The 22,946-nt window shown below is 37.9% G+C and overlaps 2 protein-coding genes across 5 annotated transcripts; one reads left to right on the top strand and one right to left on the bottom strand.

The window, feature by feature from the left end:
- Positions 1 to 1,106: 1,106 nt before the first annotated feature.
- LOC139110646 (G-protein coupled receptor Mth2) lies at positions 1,107 to 13,874 on the top strand. 3 transcript variants are annotated; one of them, XM_070670558.1, is made up of 6 exons: positions 5,264 to 5,407; positions 6,220 to 6,868; positions 9,533 to 9,611; positions 11,394 to 11,578; positions 11,720 to 11,885; positions 12,336 to 13,874. In XM_070670558.1, exons 1-6 carry the CDS (start codon positions 5,264 to 5,266, stop codon positions 12,694 to 12,696), a joined length of 1,584 nt encoding a protein of 527 aa, XP_070526659.1. In that variant the 3' UTR covers positions 12,697 to 13,874. The 3 variants fall into 3 exon arrangements, with proteins under 3 accessions (XP_070526658.1, XP_070526659.1, XP_070526657.1); XM_070670557.1 differs by lacking the exons at positions 5,264 to 5,407; positions 6,220 to 6,868 and adding an exon at positions 1,107 to 2,016; XM_070670556.1 differs by lacking the exons at positions 5,264 to 5,407; positions 6,220 to 6,868 and adding an exon at positions 8,024 to 9,104.
- Positions 2,442 to 22,901, bottom strand: Prp8 (pre-mRNA processing factor 8). 2 transcript variants are annotated; one of them, XR_011547025.1, is made up of 18 exons: positions 22,724 to 22,901; positions 21,947 to 22,175; positions 21,675 to 21,843; positions 21,424 to 21,588; positions 21,131 to 21,346; positions 20,531 to 20,869; positions 20,160 to 20,265; positions 14,767 to 20,082; positions 13,886 to 14,523; positions 11,955 to 13,675; positions 11,232 to 11,594; positions 9,762 to 10,878; positions 9,410 to 9,675; positions 8,874 to 9,071; positions 7,746 to 8,780; positions 6,490 to 6,915; positions 4,164 to 6,388; positions 2,442 to 4,078 (listed from the first exon to the last, which is right to left on the bottom strand). XR_011547025.1 is itself a non-coding variant. In XM_070670550.1 (9 exons), exons 2-9 carry the CDS (start codon positions 22,158 to 22,160, stop codon positions 13,930 to 13,932), a joined length of 7,119 nt encoding a protein of 2,372 aa, XP_070526651.1. In that variant the 5' UTR covers positions 22,161 to 22,175; positions 22,724 to 22,901; the 3' UTR covers positions 13,760 to 13,929. The 2 variants fall into 2 exon arrangements, 1 of the variants encoding a protein (XP_070526651.1); XM_070670550.1 differs by lacking the exons at positions 2,442 to 4,078; positions 4,164 to 6,388; positions 6,490 to 6,915; ... (4 more) ...; positions 11,232 to 11,594; positions 11,955 to 13,675 and having other exon boundaries at positions 13,760 to 14,523.
- Positions 22,902 to 22,946: the final 45 nt, after the last annotated feature.

The following is a 22,946-nucleotide window of genomic DNA, read 5'->3' as shown; positions in this document are numbered from 1 at the left end:
AGTATATAATTTTATAACATTATCATCGATAATTTTCGATCGCATCGGTGTTCAACTGATTAAATTGATCGTCGGTGGTCGGTAACGTAAGAACTCACGTTGTAATATTTTATCGACGCTTAGTTGACGCTTGACACGTTTGAGCGTTTCGCGGTGAGGTGGCGGTAGCATGAAATTAATGATGGCAGCGCACGTTCGAATCGCTCGGAGGAAAAGAAGTCCACGCTGATTTTACATTTGAATAACAAATCCACCGTCTTTTTTTTTCTTTCAAGAGGCAAACGGTAATAACAGTAGTATACTAGGATTAGATAATAATTATAGTTTTCTTGTTTCTTCACAGACGAGGAGGCGAAATGTGTGCGTGCATCAAGGAAACCTGTCGGATAATTAACGAGCGCACGTTATATCACCCGATGACTCTCTCGGGGGTTAGATTGTAGAAAGGAAAAACTTTGGAGAGCTCGGAAGACGATTCGAAATGCTTAATTTTCATCGCTTTGAGTCTCAGCCTTGATCCAGTTTTAAAAAATAATCGATAAAATGGTGCGCTTCCGCTGGCCTCGCAGGTATTGTATAATAGAAAATAGAAATGAGCATATTTTATAATTACATATGTAAATGCGGTATTTACGTAATAGAATTTTAGAGTTACATACATAAGCGGAAGTTACATGTACGAATATTACATGTATAAATATTTCTACAGTTGCTTTAATATAAATATTCTTTCTTTAATGTACTATTTATAAATGAAGAATGTGCTTGTTTGCTTTTCGTCAAAGAAGCCTGGCTGGGCACCGGGCTGAGCGCAAGTTTGCAGAAACGAGAATGGCAAAACTACCCAGCCATCGATCCGGATTCAAGCGGCGTTCCCGGCTTATCGACCGTACAGCCGAGATAAGCGGACACGGTCCTTCCATCTAAGAATGTACTTCTCCGAACGTTGGTGAAATCTCGCCGTGGGCGTACGAGCGTGAAGCGTCGCGACGAGCGTCGCGGCGCGCATCCACCGACGCAGATGTGCCGGGCGCCGAACGCCGGGCGCGAAGCGGAGTCACCGTGGATGATCGTCGCGGCGGGTTTCCGAATAGTTTACGCTCTTCGACGCCCTTGTCGCGATGCGCGGCCGCTCCGCAAGTTTTAATTTGGCGGTCCTTCTCGCTACATGCGGCCTTTTAACAGCCAACGACAGCCCGTCGTCTTTGAGGAACGATCCGCGCTGCTCGCCGTCGCTCAGTGTGGTCCTCGATCTTCACAATGGCACTGACAAAACGGCGTCGCGGTCCCCGAAGAACAACGGCAGCATCTTCCACGACGGCGTCGAGTACCCGGCCGAATTACGCTGGACCGACGGCAACGTCACTTACGGCTGCATCTGCAGATTGCGCAATTGCCTTAGGAAATGCTGCCGCAATGACGAGGTCCTCCGGAACAGGGATTTAAAAGAGAATCCGACTTGCCAGAAAATGCTCCAGAACGGCACGTCGTCGGAGGACACGGAAGCCAGAACGCCGGACTTGCGCTTGTTGCGGCACCAAATGAGCGAGGAGATTCAGCACATTAATAAGTTGAATCAGCACTTCCTTTTGGTGCAGGATAATATCTGCCCTGACACCGTGTTCGATCTCAATCCCGACGAGTACGACGAAGATACGATTGTCCTGCAGGCGAACGGTAGTCTCGTCGACGTTGATGGGAAGCTCTATCCATTCTGGAATTATTGCATCGATTGGAAATTGACCGTCGATCGAATTGGCATTTTAGTATGCTACACGGCGGATATCGCGGGATCAAACGAAGATACGTACGCAGCACATTATCGCGTGGGCATCATAGTGTCTATCCCGTTTCTGGTCGCCACTTTCCTGGTGTACGCGATTATTCCCGAGTTGAGGAACCTCTACGGCAAGACTCTCATGTGCTACGTCATCTGCTTAATCGTTGGCTACGTCTTCCTGATTTTGGCAAACTACATTTACATGGTTCCGATACCCTTGTTATGCTTCACCACGGGTAAGCAGCCTCTTTACGTACTCATTATAATCGACACTTTAGTAATTTCAGCCGCGGTTAATCGGCCGCGATCGCAAACTTCGGCACAACTTTCGTATAGCTCAAAATAATTTGCAGCATTCTTATTTTACTGTATAACATGGGAAAGATTTAATAATTGCGCTTTGTGCGTAAAAAAATTAATTAAAACAACAGCTGTAGTCGAGCCGGTATGCCGACTTTCGAAACAAATGTGGATGACTACGTGTTCTACGCTATTTTACTTTCTGCGCAGAATGACAATCTTGGGAATAGTATCGTGAAAAACCATCTACATGCAAATGATAATACGATACTTTAATTAAATAATTACTGTAATGTAACGATTATTCACACTTTGCATGCGATATTTGGATATTTTTAGCAATGAATGAATAGTTCATAAATTCTTTTTGAAATTGTTGCATTATTTCTACGAGAAAGAAGGAACAGTGATTTATTTCATATTAGTATTTCACGCATTTAGATAAACGAGATATTATCAAGAATATTTTATCTTCATACATTTTTTTTTTTCCTTTTATATAAAGATTTTCATTTATACTTGCGTCTTCTTGCTTTTAAAATTAATTCTCATAGATAAAATTATCGGCTAATAAGTCTAAAAAAGATATATGTAAATCATGATTTATATTCATGGTTACGAAGTTGTAGGCTTAGTCATCAATTAGATTAATTCATTCGTAATATATGAAGATAAAACCGCGAGGAAAAAATTAAACATGGGCCATAAAAATATTAGATAAATGAAAACTTATATAATTTAGATAAATACAAATTATAGAAGAATCTTTGATATTAAATTTTTTTACTACATTAAAATTATATAGTATATGTATATACATATAAATAATTTTATGTGTAATATATATAATATATAAATATATTTATGATATAGGGATTATTTGACTTTTTAAATTGCATTATAAATAAGCGCAAATGTGTGTGTTATCATGTGCGAAATGCGTTATCACTATTCCACCCATTAATACGAAGCAGAAATAGATATATCACATGAATCAACACACGAACGTGCCTTTTTCTCCGTACACGCAATTCCGATATCATCGTGATTAGCAATGATACAAGAGCTATACATATCCCATGCTCCCTAACACAACTTAATTTTTAATATTCACGTCTCAACGGTATATTTTGAGGAAAGTACAATCGAGGGATTTTAACAAGGAAAATGTAAGTTTGAACTAAAAAACCTTTCCTGGCGCCTCTCGAGCTATCCTTATCTTCGATTTCCCGTAAAACAAATGGTAATGATTTCCCCCCCAATGGGTTAATGCAAGATACGAACGGCAAGTGTAAACCGGTTTTCACGTATAACATTTTATTCTGTACGTCCGCATTGGTCAAGCGTCATCGAGCGTTTATAGGGTGAGATAAAAGTATGCGCGAGTAACAGCGAAACGTGATACAATTACATTATTCCAATTTCAGCAATCTGTTGATTCTTAAATAATTTTTTTTCTTTTCCTAGTCTCGTTGCGACATGACCGAGAAAGGATAAGCCGTCGAGGGCTGGCGAGAGACTTTTTCTATTCTCACGCATTACCGATGAATAGCTCTTCAAAGATAAATCTTTTGGCCATACACAAAGTAACACCTGGTGCTCTTAAAATTTTGGCCGCTCTCTCATCTGTATCGATCGTTCGCAGAGAGCAGCTCTTAGTTTTCCAAGTCGAAATTGTAATGCTTCTTCACTGCAGAACATGTAAGCCGAGTGTCTAAATTTATATTGCCGCTGGATTGGCTCAGCTACCATTTGTAGGTAGTAGAATTACTGAATGAATCTTTTTTTTCTTCTTTCGAACCGCCCTGTATACGCGGCTTCCCAGCAGGTAGCCTGTTCCTCTAACGTTGCCGGTTCGTTGTCTGGTAGTCTCGTCTCGTTGCTCGTGCGAGTATATGCGTTTCTTGCATGCTCTTCCTTCGTCTGTCATTAGGAATCAGGAAAAATCGCGACGGTGCCAGACGCAGTGTCAGGTTTATCGAATTTAGTGAGAGATAGCTAAAAAGTCACCATCGTCGTTAGTGATAACAGTGTTATATTTGCATCCGGATGGATTTTTCATTTGTTTCAAGAATTTACTTACGAAGACAGAAGAGAACGTGTGGGAGTTTGGCTTCTTCTCACGTATATTCCATTCTCTTTGGTTGGATAAACATCTAATTACGTTACGTCACATACGTTGATAAATTCGATTGACGTAAATCTTTCTGACGTATTAGAATATACGTTCCTCTTTTAATAGCGGGTCGCTGTAATCATTGCTTGTTGAATTATTAGAATAATATTTATGGAATACGTAATAATAGAATATTTTTTTGGAAACGTTATATAGCAGGTAAAAAATATTTTTCACATCAGATTGCTTATTTAACAAAATCGCGCAATATAATTGATTGTCCTCACTGTACATTCATTACCTCCAATAATGAATTGTATGTTTAAATGTTTAATCGTACAAATACGAGTACAGATGCTTTGAGATCATCATTCACACATTTACACGTTTAATTGGGTGCACATTTCATGGTAGTTGTATTAAAACTTGTCTACATTTGTGTACTTAAATTATCAATTAATTAATTTGGTTTCTCAAAACTAAAATATGACAAAAAGGGATCAAATCTTATGTACATAGAATGCATGATTATACATATTTCATATATTTATGTGCGTAATTAATTTTTTTAATTTGCAAAATCTTTACGATTATTTTCGAAATGTAATCGTTTGCGAATATTGAAATTTAACAGTATAACGTGTATATTTTCAGCTTTTGGTAATGAATATAGTCGGAATATAGTCAAAATTCTTGTATAAACTGCTACGTGATATATATTTCTTTTTTTTTTTTACATACCGATTACAGTTTGTACTCTTTATCACTTTCGTTCGATTGGTCCAACAACAGTACACACGCACGAAACGCAGTGAGACGTAGTAAGATTAACGAGTAATCAGAGATTGGTTGTGTTCTATTATTTTAGGAGGAAAAGCGCGAGAAAAAGATAGAGAGAGTGAGGGACTTACTACATTTGTTTAAAGTCATCGTGTTAATTTGTCTCTCTCCCTTTCTCCTATTTGCCCTTTCTTGTGGTACTGAGTAAGCTTCCGCAGGCCGATAACGTTGAGAGGCGGCGACGATAATTGCTCCGTTTAGTAGCAGCCTTGTTAAATTAGTACATAATGAAACGGCATCTGAGAACAGCCGAGTTCGTCGCGTTTCTTGCGATCTTGATTGCGCCCGCCGCTCTCAAGAGCGTCCAGGTTGAGGAAGAGCCAGAGGAATCATGGAAGGAACACGTTATCACCCCTCGTGTTTATCTAGAGGTAGAGATAATTTCAAGTTCGATTGCACACACTACGTATGTCGTATTTGGAATTTGTCGATGAGACCGATTCGTGTTGCTTTAGTCACAGGTCTCATAATATGCTTACCTTAATGATATTTAATGCCTATAGCGTTTTCTATAATGATTGAATATAGTGAGTTTCTTGAGTATAATGTCAGAATTAATTTACTAATCGTTTGCGTGACATGATTAATAAAGACCTCCGGGAGAATTTTGCATCTTCAAAATTAAGCTTGATTAAATGTAACTGTAATCAAAACGTAACAAAATTAGGTAAAGCAATTAATATATAAATGTACGAAACATAAATTACGTAAATGTTAATCCGCAAAGTACTTGCAATAATTTGTTCATTTGTAATTGACTTAATTCATATGATGTCTTGGGCTCAATTTCTCGTATTAACTGTAATTGGATGTAATATGCGGAAAGGAACCAATGTTAAAATGTTGAGTAATATATTGGATACAGTCATCAGTAAAATTCCATTGCGCAGTATGGACCTAAAAATAAAATAACTTTCTGATAAAAAATATACCACAAGCAAAAAGAGCGTCGATAGTTGATTCTGCTATGCATATGCCTTGTATAAAAGATTATACACGTATTATATACAAGGTGTCCGCGATCAAATAAAGGTAATTTTTTTAAGAGCGAATAAACGATCTTTGAAAATTTAATATTTTATGCGTAAGACGTAAAGACTCATGGCATTTGGTTTCTTTCTGCTCATTTCCGATCGCAAGTTAACAATATTAGTCTCCGTTCCCTCTGGCTCTCTACTCCTAGAAAACAACCAACATCGATGGTGATGGCTCCGGAAAGCCCCGCGTATCGCTATGCTGTCCCGTCGGCACTTTCCTCAAAGAAAACAACTGTGTGGAGATGGCCATGAACGGGACAGAAGCGGTGCAGCTGCCGACGATCTACGAGACGGATCTTGCACCAGCGAACGTCACTGCAACCAATGAATACTTCGATTTAAAAATATGGAATCCGTGTGCCGGCGCGAAGCGATACTCTTTAAATCCGTATATGTACGAAGAAGAAAAATGGTACCTGCTGTCCAATGGTTCTGTATTACAACCGTTGTCTGAAAAGCCGGAAGACCGTATTCTCGACTATCATCAGTACTGCCTAGCACGGGTGGATCATTACCAGTATCCGGAATACCTGGTGTTTTTTTGTGAAGAAGCACCTCCGACCGGAACCGTCTTGGACAATGACGGCGAAGTCATATATTCTTTCGGGATGCTCGCGTCTGTCCCGTTCTTGGTTGCCACATATGTTGTCTACTGGTTGCTGCCCGACCTGAGGAATCTGCACGGCTGGACGTTGCGCGGCTACGTCGGTTGCCTGGCCCTGGCGTACAGCATGCTGGGGGTGTTGCAGCTGACCCCACAGGAACAAATTCCATACGGCATCTGCATCATATCCGGTATATTCATAGAACGATGCGAATTTTATCATCTTCTATTTACTTTGCTGCAAAAAAAAAATTAAAAATTAATATCAAACTTTAAATGAATTTATAAAATTATTCGGCGGAGTTTATCTTTTATTGTGCATCGGATATCTTTGTTGTTGATTTCTGATTCATGATAATTCTTGTGTGATTCGTTTGCACACACATTAAATGTTATATCATAAGTGCATGATGCATTGCATATCTTCTAGAGACTACGTTAAAGCGGATGGAGTGGTTTTAGAAATCCTGTGAAATAATTGAGAGATCTGCTTACGCTAATACGTGACAACTTTCTAAATGCTTTCATAATATCTCTGCTTTTTCTGCAAGTATCTATATGCTTGAGTAATTTATTATAATATATTGAAATTGTTCATTACTCAGTTTGATAAAACAGTCAATGTTCTGTAACGTACAAGAAATTAATTAATTGCATATTAAAGTTATTATTTTTTTTTTTTAGCTTGCTTTTATTCTAGTTTTGCACTCAAGCTCAGCTGCTTCTTTTATCTTTTTATTTTGATAGAAAATAGATATTATTTTAATTTATATAGGACTTAATAAAATTATATATTATATTCGTTTTCACAAAACTCAAAGATCGGTCGTAAATTTATTAGGATTTCTTTTTTTAAATCACATCATTGAAAAGTGAAGTGTAAACCAAAGTTTTCGTAAATCGTAATGACTCATTATGGTTGCTGCGAAGCAAGCCGGAAGCTCGTATATTTTAGACTTGTGGAAGTACTAAAAACCCTTAACACAAATAAATGTAAAACGCGAGTGTTCACGTCATGCCGCATGTTTTCAAAACTACACGCACCGAAGAACGACTTTTAGGATTTACCTTTGAAAGGATTTTCTTGGTTATGCTATTTCTTGCCTGAAAGAGGACCTGCATTAACGAGGTATCTTCTTCTTCACCATTTTTTTTGTACGGCATTTGTTGCGAAACAGGTTCGTCCTTCGAGTAAAAGCGTTGCTGCCGCGGCTGAATCGTCAGGAACTAATGATATCGCGCGGATTCTCGTTTCCGTAGTTTTGCGATATCGTTGTGGTTGTCAGATATCTGACTAGAAAGGAAAAGATTTAAACAGTTCAGTGAAGTCGTGTGAACTATCGGCGATGTATCGGCGAAACCTCGCACTCTGGTGTTGTATACTTTTATTTGCTACTTCCTTCTCCGAATTGCGGGGGAATTCCACGGCAGGCGACGATGAGCGGAGTAATTCTACAATACAATATAAGATTCAACCTGTTACTATTACGAGTCGTAGTAATGATGCAGAAACGATGCGATATAATAAGCGTGAAAACTCTACCGGGAACGACGACGTACAATACGAGCTTCATAATAATTCCACAAGTGACGAGCGCAAAAATAATGGAACAATGCAGTACGATATTCATGTGCAATCTACGGAAAATCACGAAGGCGATAAAATGCTGATGGAGCTTCGTGCGAATTTTACAAAGACCGATGACAATTCCACGTCGCACGAATTTGGCGAGAACTTGATGCAAATCGAAGACGGGAGTAACTTAACGTTGTACGAGCTCAGTGAGCGGTTTTATCACGATGATAAGAAAATCGTTGTTCCTTACGAAACGTGCAAAAATAGTACTTGCATTCTGCTATGCTGTCCTCCCGGCGATCGCTTTATTAACGACAAATGTAGACCTGGGAACAATCACATTCCCTTACCAGAGGTATACACAATGAATGATACGACGGAGAGGACTGGTAAGACGCTGGACCAGGTATTTTTGCTGGCCGTTTACAATCCGTGTAAATTTGATCGATATCTGCTTGACCCTGATTTAAGTCTGTCTGATCAGTACATGTTCCTCGACAATGGTTCTCTGTACAGACCGTACGCAACTGAAAGTGAAATGTTCGTCAAATCATATTGCCTCGTCATCTTAGAAAATAAAAATAAGTACGACATAGCAGTCTGTTTTAAAGAAGACTTACCCATCAATCTGGAGGAGAACGCCGTCGTGTATTATCCAGTCGGTGTATTAATATCTATGCCATGCTTACTGGCGACATTCGTCGTGTATTCCGTACTGCCGGAACTTCGGAACATGCACGGCTACACGCTACGTGGATACGTTGGCTCATTGTTCGTCGCGTACACGTTCCTCGCAGTAATTCAGCTCGACAGATCGACTGCAATATCGCATACCGTCTGCATTACATTTGGTACAGCATATAATAAAACAATAAACGCAACGTATAATTCTTAGACTTGTCGAGTATTAATTATTCTTTTTTTTTTTTTTTTACTTAATTTGAATGTAAAAATTAAAAGAGAAACAACAAAGCGAATGGCGAACAAAATTTAAATTTTTGATATACAATTAACTTGGACATTAACTTCGACGTTCATTTGTATAAATAACTTCTCTCTCTCTTTTTTTTATTTTTTTCTGTGTTGAAATTTTAATTTTGACAAAGTATTTAAACCGAGATATTTTAATTCGGTGTATATTATCGTCAAGGTTTACCGTTTTTGACTATCAATTCCTGATGCAGAGAGGTCGAGTAAACCTGTTCTTTCACGAAAAAATACATGTCTTATTACCAGCATTTTAATGTGCGATTAATACTTGTTTATTCGACTGTTTCAGCCTTCATCATCCATTTCTCGTTTTTGGCAAGTTTCTTTTGGCTGAACGTGATGTGTTTCGACATTTGGTGGACATTCGGGTAAGCCAGTAAAATATTCCATATTACATTTTACTTCAAGTCAAAGTAACGTTTAGAGATGAATCTAATTTTTGAAAAAAAAAAGTCATCTTATTTATATATCTGTAACATATAATTGTAATTATGATTGAAACATTAATTATAATTTACCAAAGATAAAATAAAACGCTTTCAGATCGAATTCTAGGTCAAAATGGGTTAATTGATTCGCCAAATATTTTCACAAGCGCCACTCGATCCGACGCTTGTGGTAAAGAAATTTGATAATTGACAAACACTAGAAGTAATTGATAGCGACAGGACGCGAATTAATATCCGGTACGTGACCGACGCGCGTACGTGGTGCAAACACGGCCGAGTTAATTTTGATCTTCGCGGTCGGACGTCGGTCCAAAGAGTTATTCGAACAATATTCGGTGAACGGAAAATGTCAGAGCGTATCCTCAAACGTCGCCGTTCGCGCTTTACGTATATGCGAAATAAATACGCTCGTTTAAACGAGTTATTTATGCATATACGTACCAAGTACGCTTACATTAATAAATTGTTTCAATTTAATTACATAAAGTTGAGAAGAAGGACCTTAACATAAGTACATAAATGTAATCGTTCACGGTTGCGGCGATCATTTTAACAACTGTTTAATGCCGTCATAAATATAAATCGTACGTATGTACAAATCGTACAAAGTCGGTCCGCAACACGCGATGCTCATCCTTTTGTTATTTCGTTTTCTCTCATCATGTGCGTTCATGTGAAACGCTATAAAGTAATTTATTATCTCTCGCGTGTCAATGAAATTTCATGACGCGATATTGTCGTGCCGCTATTTACCATTCTCGCAGCGGAGATGAACTGACCCCGCTGTCGCCAAGCCCGTTTCACCCTACTATCCTACTACCCCTAAGGGTGTGACGACTGCTGTGTACGCACATTGTCCGGTCTTGTAATCAATTACAAGAGTGTTGGGCGGGCGTGCAGCGGATCGTACTTGGAATCGGATTAATTTCCTCCTTTATTGCGTCCACGCATCATCCGTGCACACATTATTATCACCCACACATACGTGCATACATATACACACAATGTCCTCGTGGATGAGTGAATCATCCGTCGGCTCAACTGGACTTTACATTTGTTTACGTCACGTTAATAATCAGCTTTTAATTCAAATTCTCATATATTTTTTGTTGGCTGTATTCATTTATATCGTGTAGTTATACCATATTCCACTTCTCATTTTCATACTCGTATCAGACATCGATTACTGCAAAAGAAAAGTATATTAATTTAAGAAGAAATAATTATTATGCATATATAAAAATCTTGCAAGAGTAATTATCTATTTTTTACACAAAACTTTTATACTATTTATTTAACTTAATTGCGTTGAGAACTATCCTACCGCTAAGATTGATAAGATTGAAAGAAAGACTTCTTTGAAAATTAAAAGAACAATCTGATACTTTATGTAGCTTTTAAATATTTCTAAAGAATTCTTTGTGTACACATTTCTTAAACCTGTGTGCGTCTATAAAAAATATAGAAAATTATATATGTAATATCATTGAATAGTAATTCTAATAATTTTTAATTATAGTATAATTACATTCTACTTACTTGGAATGGTTGTGGCATTTACACAGAACGTATTAAATAAAATTTAACAGTCGTCTAGTTCCAAGAACCGCGACTGAAGGCGATAAATTTTAATGTGTATTTGCATGACGACCTGTTCTACTTGTTGCTAGCTCAATGTAATATGTAAATCATATTTTGCAGAGGGTTTCGTTCGTTGCAAGGAAGCATTGGGCAACGTGAGAGAAAGAAATTTGTCATGTACTCGATTTACGCATGGGGCTGCGCATCACTTTTCACGACCATTTGTGCTATCATGGATTTCGTTCCCAGCGTGCCAAAGGAATTGATCCGACCGGAGATCGGTCTCACCAAGTGTTGGTTCAATAGTAAGTGAATGTTTACCTATGATTAATCGTAATGACAATTTTATTTAAACCATACGTCCAGACTTGAGAATCAAAATTAGAAGTATACAAAATGCAACGCATAGAAATGTGAAATTAATTTCTTTTTTTTTTTTGTTTCAGCGGATGAGGCGAGGGCGATATATTTTTATGGACCTATGAGTGTCACCGTTATCTGCAACATTTGCTTATTTATCTCTACGGCACTAAAAATTGTGCGCCACAAGCAGGACACGGCTCATCATTTGCGGAGCTCAGAAAGCAGACGTCATGACGACAATAAGCAATGGTTCGTATATAAGGATTTTAGAATTGATAATCATATTAATATGATTATACAAAGATATGTATCCGTTACCAAACGGTTTTGCAGTGTCGATCGGTCCTCGTTCCCAACATGATGATTATTTTTAGACGGCAACTTTCCCATGCCGTGGTTTGCTTTCATAATTACGAAATCTTTTGAAGCAACAAACATATCGCCGCCGCTTCGATCTCGCGCACGCATAAAAGATTCCTCAAAAACGCCTGTGATTCTCGAAAGAATGACAAACGATCGTGCGAATAAAATCTAAGTGGTTGTCCCTATATCATAAAAACGTAAATGGCATTTCTTCAAAATGTTTTAAGAAAAATTGAACAAAATTTTTACCTCGAAACTTTGCTCTTCCGTTTGCTTTTTATTCTTCTAACAGATCTAAATCATAGATGATCCAAAAACAAATGCGTTTGTGCACAGGTTCAATTTATATCTGAAGCTGTTCATCGTGATGGGTATAAACTGGTCTATGGAAATAATATCATGGCTATTCAAGAGTGCGCCGCCGTACGTTTGGTATCTCACCGATCTGACAAATACTCTGCAAGGCCTCATCATCTTCATCATATTCGTATGGAAAGAAAAGATCAAGCGGTTACTCTTAAAACGATTCGGTTGCCAGGATCGTGGCCTGTTTTCTAGAAATTCGACACGCAGTGGGTGTCACAGTTCAGCCTCGCGCACTTGCACTACTACGTCAGGGGTATCTATGCAAGAAAAGGTCAATCCTTACGTGCAAACAAATTGCCGCGCGAAGAGTTCGTCTGACGAGGCTGATTAATATTACCATGTGGAAGAACAATTCCATTATCTGAATCAAAATAATTAATAAACCATTATGCAATGTTACAATTTAATTCTCTGTTAGATAATTAGAGAATTACGTTTATTTTACATTGCTTGAATTGATCTCTTTGCTTGAAACTTCGAAATTAGCAATTTTCATAATTTTCTATTTATTCTTTTAAGATGTACTTGCAGGATTTTATACTATTTTTGCAATCCAAAAAAATTAAAGAAATTAATTGAATTAATCTGCATCTATTGTCGCTCTCATTAAATTAACGAATATCTACTATGCACATTGACTGCCGTATGCCATTATATTATATAAATTTTATTTTAATATTTAGAATTACAATATATCATTGATAATATTTTAGTAAAAAGGCTACGGATAATTTTAATAGTTTTAACATCAATTCTAGCATATTGCCATCGTGCGTTAAACAAATTTATCTTACATTTTTTTTTTTAATATTTATTTTCATTATATTGACATCTGGTCTACATTTCCATCGCGTGCATAAATGTTTAATATTATAAAACAAATTTAAAATGAATATATATATATATATATACATACATTTTTTAAGGCGCATGTTTATATGAATAGGTAATATTTAAGATATTTTATCAAGCGACAAATGTGCGATGCAAATATTGACCTGTGTCATATTAACCGTATATTTTATATCATATACATGTGATAGTATTATGTACCTTAAAAATCCTTGCACTGAAATAGATTTTGAATCGACCACGTCTTCTTATTTAATTTAAGATTTTGTTGATTTAATATAAAGTGTAATTACTGAGGTTTTTTTGGGGGACCTTGCATTTCATTTGTCACATTATTAGAATGTAGAACATTTTCACTTATCGTTAGCTTCTATAGGATCACAGAATACTCCTGTACAAGTGCCATCACAAACATTCGCATAATATTTAGTATTCACATCTGCATTTAATAGTCGCACCTATAAAATCAAAATGTGGATAATCAAGTGGACAACATGACAAAGGAAAATAAAAGTACGGAGTTCACTTGAAGTCTGAAATCGTTAAGTAATAAAGGCTTAATCTGTATTAATTACTATTACATGTATGTGTTTGTAATCGTCTACGTATACGATAATTAGACGAGAAAATGAAAAATAAAGAACATCACAACACGTATATTCACTTACATGTCCTTAATTCCTTTCACTTTCAAAAATCACAAAGAGTCACTTTACGCATACATGTCCTCTCGGTCGGCTCCGACTCCGTCACCGTCTTCCAAGCTTGAGAAATTGAGGAAGTGAGCTGGTCTGTGCACTTCATGATAAAATTCCTTTGGATTCGCCAGTTGTAACTCATACTTCATATTAGGATCGTGCCTCACGCCCATGAAATTATAGTTCCACGAGCCTTGACTGGGTACCATAAAGAAACCAAGGAAGCGATCGGACAGAAGCATTTGCACCTTCTCGTAATGGCTAGGTAAGTAACCCTTCGGATTGTTGCCTTTATCAGTGTTTTGTTTGCCCCACTCAAAACCACTCGGAGTTAATTTATACGCTGTGAGTGAACAAGAGCCGGGCGTGAAACTGCAAGTGATAACGATGGTTTTTTCACCGTCCCAAATGGAATTTTCAGCCATAATTCGAGCGTGAGTGGATATATCCTGTGGTGATAGTTGTGGTAATTCATTTGGTTGCGTGTGTATCCATCCTAATGGTTCCATCTCCTTTAAATACTGATGATTCGGTAACGTATTAGGCAAATGAACTGTCTGGTGAGTTCCCCACTGCGGTGCCATGACAATACATCTTATTTCTTTTACCTAATGCACAAAGAAAACGCAAAATTAAAATAAATTACGATAAATAACTACTAAATTTAATAAATTTATAAATAAATTAATTTAATATAATATTAGTAATATAATAATATAATAATTAATATAATAAATATAAATAAATTTAAAATAAAATTAAATCAAAAATAAATTAAATTTTTAATATATATATACTTATAAATAAAGTATTAAATATTTTAAATAGAAATAATAAAATTTAACAATTACCTGAGGATTATCAGGTGGACTGATGCCGTATAAATATCCAGCTATTTGCGCTCGCAGATCGGAAATAGTGACAAACTTTTTGAGCACATTTTTAGGTAAAATATAAGTATAGCCGGTCTCTTTAATATCGTCGGATGAAACGTAAATATGATTCGTTCTTAAATGAAGATTGGTTGCTGAAATCGCACGTACTCGCCATTCGGTCTTCGAGCTGAAAGTTTGCGTCTCATAATTAGACGTGGTTGCGGTAATGATCTCGTCGCCGTGCTTGTTCACCGTTCGTGTGGTAGTTGCAGTCAACTGGCTCTGCTCTTTAGTTTGTTTCTCAATTTCGGCGATCTGTTGCCGTTGCGCGGACGGCGCGCTTATTTCCATACCCAAAATAATATCACGGATCTCAGATTGCGTGAGCGAGGCGACATTGACGTTGTTCTTTTTGCCGTAATCTGCGAGAATTAAATCTTTAAGTTGCACTTCCACTTTAATCCATTCATCGTCAGTCAACGACGGCCATATGTGATGCGGTTCGGTGATGGTGGTTTTATCAGGTTTAAGAACAACTTTAGTTCTTTCAGTGTTAACGTGCAGAGCGCGTAAAATCAAAATTAATCGCGAGAATGCGGTGTAAGACGAGATGGTCTTTAACCAGTCGTCATAAAGATTAAAAAGCACCATCTGTGGTTCAGTTGCCTTTAAAATGAGATCACCAAATTTCTCTACTTTAAGACATGCTTGGAACGGTAACTGCAACTCAGATCCCTTGATAACTATATTAGGAAAGTCGAGTAAATGCACTTCCAATGGATCTAACATCCCTTTTCTGGTGACGATAATTTGTTTCGGTTGTTCTTCTACTGGCAGAGAACGAATCAACGCAGCAACTTCTTCAGCGGTTTTCCATTTTGCCAATTGACCTAAACGCTTTTGTCCCGCCCAGACAGAAGTGTGAATAATCTTCAAGAAGAGTTGCCCCGTGCGTGGATTAAAGATGAAAATTGCGCCGTTTATCGGCTTCGTTGTTAAATTACCTTCAAATGTTTTATGAATTGTTACGCGATATACATTTGTGTCGTCAACGAACCATATAATTTGATTTGAGAAAAGCTCGCCGTAATTTTGCGAGGAGAGATAAGGCTCTGTCGGTTCTGACGAGTATAATTGCAATGCTTTTCGAATACGTTCACGTAGCACGTACAAAGCTGGATTCGCTTTCATAATCTTTGCCATAGCTTGCTGTATAAGCGGCTTGCAGCCGGGGAACCAATTTCCATAGGCGCTATGTAAATTATATGCCAGATCAATTGCTATTAAAAGACCTGTGGGTGACGGATAAATGGACATGTTATCTGTAGTATAATCAAGGAATTTCGCACGAGCGTACCGCTCGATGTCATGTGAATCGTAGTCGCCCCATCTTAGCTGAACATCAATCCAATATTTTTGCGTGGTCGTATTATCCATTACATCTTTAGAATCGGCGAGAAGAGACGGGCGGGATACATTCCATTTGTAAGCTGAAAATAATAGAATATCCGCGCATGAAGAATTCATTTTATAAGATTTTCGCGGATGTATCGTTTCCTTCTGTACAGTTTCAATTTCTAGCGCGTCTAATTCTTGATCGAACACTTGACAGAGATCCATCACGATAGATTCGTGTACTTTTTGCCACAAGTGAGCGCGGAATATCTGAATCAATGAAATCTTCAGAGTCGGTATTTTTCCGTGCATAAATATTCCTGTCAGATCTAACTGGACCTGAAAACCAACGTATACGTTGGCTCGGTTAATCGTAGGTGACCACCACAAAGTAAATCGACGATTGGGAATCTGATTGAGACCGGAACGTTGAGCGTTAGTCAGCTTTTTATATTTCATCGACTCTTCGAAACCGGAAGCTTTCTCCCAAAACAGACCTTCCCACGTTGGAAAATAAGTGCCTTTAAAGAGAGTGTGTTCCAAAATGCCTTCGACACCGCCAAGCGCTTGAATCATATCGGTACGATAGTTATTTAAATTCCACAATTTGCCATCGTGACGCTGATGAGTCCACCAAAACGGATTCTGCTTCAATACTTGATATTGTTTAAATTCCGTACGAATGCGCCAGCCTTTGTCATAAGCTAACGTGTGCCGATCTTTTTGAAATAGCGTATTTATTCTCGGAATGCCACGATCCCAGCTGTCTTCAAGATCTTCTAAAGTGAGCCTGCGATTCTGAGCATTTGCTTCTTGCCGCTTCAGAGCGTACTCCGCCCAGACGCGTTGAGAATCGATAAATTCCGATTCCCATGGCTGTATGTAACGATACAAGTTTGGAATTAGTTGATCTTCGTCGTGGCTCATACCCGAACGGAAGTGAGTGATGCCTACATCGGTTTGTTTCGACCACCTCAAATCTGATTGCGGTATTAATACGTGGCCCATCGATAACATTCCCAGACCGCCCAGTTCCTTTGGCGTGTAAAAAACAACAGGTGGAAAACGCGAAGGCATTTTAGAATTTAATCCAATTTTGATACGCGTTTGTATTTTATTCTCGCACTTTACTAACAGATCTAACAGCTCTTGCGTATTTACAACTGCCTCTCTGAAATATGTCATTAAACCAATCAATGCAGTATTCCACTTGTTCACGATTTTCGTGAAAGTCGTCGAACCTGAAGCCATCAAGATTTGCCTGACGCGATTATGGAAACGCTGTAAGCTCTCGTCGTCAACGCGCAGAAAACATTGTGCCGTTCTCTCTTTCGTGATTTCGTTCTGAAGATTCCAGACGCCGTCTCGATGCGTGAACTCCTCATGTGTCGTTCTACACTTGGGCAAAATTCTGCATTCAAAGCCACTCATGTTAAATAATAAATTTGGATTATCTTTGCTATAAACACTGACGAAACTGTTTTCCCATTGAATAGTGGTGGTGGAACGCGGTAATCGATTCTTGATATCCCAAAAAACTGCCCGGCCCAGATTCACATCGTGCTTCATTAATCTCATACGAGCATCTCGTGGCCAACATTTTTTATTGTTATATCCGACAATGTTCTCATTATTCGGATCGGGATGCTCAGTGAGATAACGCTGAATAAGATCTCTAGCTTCATCGGCAGAGAAACGTAAGAACAGATGTATTCGATCGACATAGCGACAATATAATCGAATGGGATGCGCCGTTTCAGAGGCGACATCCTGGAACGTCAAAAAATCGTTCGGCATTTGCGGCGGGCCAGCCATTTCACTAGCTCGTTGAAGGCCTAAAACGAGCAAATCTAACACCAATCCATAATATTGAGCGATAAAAGATGCGAATTGCAATCCTCTAATAATGCCATAGCTGTTAGTATGATTCATATCTTTATAATTAATAACTACGTTATTTTTCGCAGTCATATAATCGGCGATATTATGATCGACTATCAGACGCAACAGTCTGTTAAGCAGCGTAAGATCGATCTTCTCATATAATTTCTCAAATTTCGATTCGAGTAAAACATTGCATTCGCCTTCACTGACATCCCATACATCTTGAAGATTATTAATACCTTGACACCATTTGTAAACGAGAAGCGGCGGCGGTTCTGTGTCTGCCGGTTTAACCCATGGTGGAAATAATCGCCTTTTATCTGCCTCATACCACAGATATTGATCGAGATAAGCATCCGTGATTTTCTCAAGAGGCTCTACGTCGTATACGGGAATTAAATGACTGTAAAGATCCATGAATTCAATGCCAACCTCTTTGAAAGCTCGCTGTGTCAGTAAATGTCTCTTAATTCTGGATAGCGCCTCGTGTGGATTATCGTACGCTTGTTCTATCAAACCTAATTCTTCTCGTTGACTTTGATTTAATCTAGATTTAACGCTATAAGCTTCCTTCAAACGTTCCAAAGCTAATATCAGCAACTTTGTATCGTGCTTATAAGACAGAGGCGGAAAAGGTATTGGTGCAAACCTTCGGGACTCCAGCCAATGCACCGAGGTAGTAAATATAGCCACGGCTTCTTCCGGCGATATATACGGACCGTCTTTTAAATAATTATGCTGTCGTTCTTGCTCAGCTTTCAAATAGAGACGCGTCAAGCGGCCAAGATTTTTCTTGCATACGGTTTTATCTACTGTAGCACCACGTCGAATTCTCTCTCGATTGTAATGAGCAGTGTTCGTCCACCAGTCAGCTTTCATCTTGACGTAACGCAATATCATATTCTCGATCGGACTTGGCAAACCTGGCACCTTCCACGGAATATTTGCTTTCCAACAACGCCAAGCCTCGCTCAAATGTTGAAGAATAGTTCGCGCTTTATTTTGCTTTATTCCTTCGGGCATCATGTCCACTATGTCGTGCATGACGGATGCTCGCAATTCAAGATCAAAATGCGATTCAACTCGTTGCTTCGTTACTGTTTTTGCCACACCTTTCGAGTGACGACCTTCGAATTGTCTCGACAATAAATTACCAAGCCATCTCTCTAACAGTGGAGTAATGCCTCTCATGAAAAATAGCCAGACGCGCCAGCCAGGTGCCCAGAATCCACACCCAGGCCCTTTGCCAACCGGGCCGGTATTAAAACGGTAATAAATCAGATGTTTTAAATCCTTGCACATCCTAATCTGTCGCATTAATTTATATTTGTATCGATACATGCCGGTCAATTGACCAACGTGTGCAAAAATATATTGTAATCCATCTGCAAGTTGAAAAGCATCAACATTATTTAGTCGATATTGTACATGAGAATCGATAATAAGTTTAGTCAAACGAAGAATTTCACGACATAAATGAAACGCGTTACCAAAACGCGATTTCTTTCTTTCTTTCGTTGTAAGCGTTTTGACAGGTTTCAAATTAAAATTATAATCTAAATGGAGATAGTTCAGATTTTTCCGATGTATCAATAAATTCAACATGTTATATCCTTGACGACAAACTTGCAGACCAGCTTCCACCCAATCTATTGTCGTCGTCTGGAAGAACTTGGTTGATTTAAACGAACGGAATAAATAACGTTTTTTCTGCGGTTTCGGTGGTCTGTGCTTCAAAGCGTTAAGTACAAAGTACTTAAGCAATTTTTGGTAACTGACTCGCACTTTCACAGGTTGGCCAGGCGGACAATGCTCTCTGTACCACGACTTGACTAATGGGATATCGATGGCTCTTCTCGTTCTACCGGAACGTGTGTTAAATGGCCTTGGTGCCCATAAAAGCGCTATTCCATTCGCTGTGTTATCGGTGTAAAGCGGTATCTCTTGAAGAAACGGTTGCACTTCACCAGATAAAATAAAATCTTCATCATCTTCGATTTGTGGTTCTATCGTCTATAAAAAAAAATTAATAAATTAATAATACAAAAATATGTATATATTCAGATATAAGCTTATAGTTAAAAACTTACTTTTAATGAATTTCTATGAGAGATCGGATTAATTAATGGATCAAAATAGAATGCAGGCAAATCTGGATCTTCAGTTTTTATATATACGACATTCGGTGCGTGATACCTGTTAACATATTAAATTGAGAATATACGGAACGTATAAAATCATATATAATAAATTTATTTAAAACAGTATGTAAATCGTGTAAGTGATGTCAGCGGTTTCTTTTTATGCTCTTAATAAAAGATACGAATAACAATCACTAGATTTTTTCTACCACACCGCTAGTAAGATCTGTACATACTAATTTAAGATCTTTAAACTAGTGTGGAATGTGTAAAAATTCAATAATGATATATAAAAAAAAAAATATATATATATTACTAACCACGAAAGATGGACAAAGTGAGGCATATTGTTGTACAAATATGGAAATGCAATCCTATATTCCGTTCTAATAGGCTGTCTGATAATTATTTTATTTATATCGTTAAATTCGTTCCAATCTTCATCAGCAGCATTTGAATCTTTTACCAATGGTTCGAATTTAGGTCCTCCAGGGATAGCCATATTCAGGGCCTTTGCAGTAAAGAATGATTTAGGATCAAACAGGTAAAAGAAATTTTGATCCACCAAGTCGGTTAACAATTGATTAGCCAAGCGATACAAAGTGGCCATTTGCGGAAGTGTCAAGTTCCATCTTCGATATGTGGATCCATTAACATGCCTGTAATATGTTTTATCGTTAAAATTCTGCATTATTTATGTAGTAAATAAATTCTATCGTTAAGAGTGTCGTCAGCACAGCATTTTTCCAACTGAATAGTTTTTGCATCCAATTTAATGACGCGCAACAATCCAGTTGTCAACTCACATGTCCAGTTGATTTCAGGACCCCTACGCTTTTCATCATTAAAAAATAAATATGTCGATACAACGTATTAAATATAAAAATAATTTTTTTTTTCAGTACACTCAAACGACTTACTTCGTTCCAACTAAAGGCTTATGTTCGTAAAACCATGACGCAACTGATTCGTCTTCCTCCGAATCAAGTTCGATTTGTATAGCTTCTAATGGTTCAACATCCAAAACGTTATCCGCGTAATCTAGAGGAGGTTCCTCGTCGTCGAAAGGTGGAAATCTCATTCTTTTAAAATGCCTACGGTCTCTTTTCTCTCGCCTCATCATAATCCACATGGTGCTGAAAGATATTAAAAATTTTCGTATAAATTTCTAATTTATTTTACGTATTAAATAAAAAAAAAATATTTATCTTACCCCCATTGAGCTATGTACACAGGTTCTATAACCCAAGGAATTTCATTGACGAATGTTATAGCTCCGGTAATATGATACAAAACCTTTACATCTCTTATTTGTTCCCAGGGCATAGGCATATTTTCCAGCAGTTTCATAACAGCATGTGGCATATATTTCAATGCACTAATAAAATTTATTAATAAAAATTATTAATAAAAAACACTATCTATATAGTTTTGTATTATGACAATTAAAAATATATAATTTACCCCAAATAAACACGCTTGTCATGCCGATATTTTCGACTGCTCATATCCCCATGATCTCTAATAATTTTTCGTATATGCTCAGCTGGCATATCTTCCTTCTGAGCGTCCACAAAGCCGAATTTTCTCTTTTCGGCAAATCGTTTTGATTGCAGTTGCTGCCATTTTTGTGCTAAAATAACCAGATATATTGTTATATTTAAAGTTATATATTAAAAAAAAAAAAAAGATTTAAACAGTACAATGTAATTACAATTATTAGTAAGGAATATTACCTTTCTCCTGAAGTTTATCTTCTGACAGGACTTCTGGCTGCTTAGGTATCTGAGGCAGTGGTGGCCCAGCTATAGCCTGCATATGAGCATGATGGGCAGCCTGTGCATGTGCAGCAGCCTGAGCATGTACTTGAGCTGCTATTTGTTGGGCTTGTTGCTGGGCCATCATTGTGGCCCATGGATTTGGGCTCAACAAATACGGTGGGAGAGACATGACTGCAAGTGTTTTCTAGCGAAAATATAAAATTATCAGAGGGATCGACCATTGGTGGGAATTTACCATGCGACAAACGTTATAGAGAATATTTAATTCAATTTCGCGTATAAAATTTTTTTTTTTAATATTAATTTTTTTTACGCGTTTAAATATTCTAGTGCTAAAGTATAGCTTAATTTTGTCTAATTCAGTGATCAGACAGATTATTCACCGCGTCGCAAATGTACGGAAAATAATTAAGAAAAATAATACGTGAGCGATACGATGGTAATACAGCAATAAAATGTACTATATTGCCGCCGAAATTAACCATCAATAATTCTTTTTTCAGGTAAACGTGAATTGACTCGACAAATAAACTCGTATCTCTTGGCGAGCCACGGCGAGGTATCTCGGAGTAAGCTCTCCAACTCCAAAATATGCTGTTATGGGAACAAATTGCAAGCGTGATCTCTACTCCTTAGAAATTTTGGAACATGTCCGACCGCATGAAGAGACCATACACACACGCGTAGAACAGTTCCGGCAAGTAACGTAAAAAACAAAGAGATCGCACGTACCTTTTTCTACGGCGTTAGTTTCTTAATCCCTCTGTAACGCCATACTGCATAAAATCAATTCGCCGTTGAATGAACTGCCTTATACCGAGTCAATCGGCTCTTTCTCGCAAACGACGCAACGGCCGCAACGGCTTCGATTTCCTTGTAGTACCCACGTAAGCTGCGTTCGCAAACGCCGCGGAACCGACCACCTGCTTCTTTCAGCGAGCAGCGACCATTTTTT

Source organism: Cardiocondyla obscurior, linkage group LG21 (assembly GCF_019399895.1).
Source record: "Cardiocondyla obscurior isolate alpha-2009 linkage group LG21, Cobs3.1, whole genome shotgun sequence".
Taxonomy (NCBI): domain Eukaryota; kingdom Metazoa; phylum Arthropoda; class Insecta; order Hymenoptera; family Formicidae; genus Cardiocondyla; species Cardiocondyla obscurior.
Note: the sequence above shows the minus strand (reverse complement) of the source record. Positions and strands in the feature narration are given on the sequence as shown.

What these genes read in the sequence shown, in the direction of transcription:
- LOC139110646 (XM_070670556.1), top strand. Translation starts at nt 8,024, where the DNA reads ATGTATCGGCGAAACCTCGCACTCTGGTGTTGTATACTTTTATTTGCT. An exon ending in CACCAAGTGTTGGTTCAATA is followed by an intron (nt 11,579 to 11,719) that starts GTAAGTGAATGT and finishes TTTTTGTTTCAG; the next exon opens with CGGATGAGGCGAGGGCGATA. An exon ending in CATGACGACAATAAGCAATG is followed by an intron (nt 11,886 to 12,335) that starts GTTCGTATATAA and finishes GTTTGTGCACAG; the next exon opens with GTTCAATTTATATCTGAAGC.
- Prp8 (XM_070670550.1), bottom strand. Translation starts at nt 22,160, where the DNA reads ATGTCTCTCCCACCGTATTTGTTGAGCCCAAATCCATGGGCCACAATG. An exon ending in AGATAAACTTCAGGAGAAAG is followed by an intron (nt 21,844 to 21,946) that starts GTAATATTCCTT and finishes TGGTTATTTTAG; the next exon opens with CACAAAAATGGCAGCAACTG. An exon ending in AAGCCTTTAGTTGGAACGAA is followed by an intron (nt 20,870 to 21,130) that starts GTAAGTCGTTTG and finishes AACATATTACAG; the next exon opens with GCATGTTAATGGATCCACAT.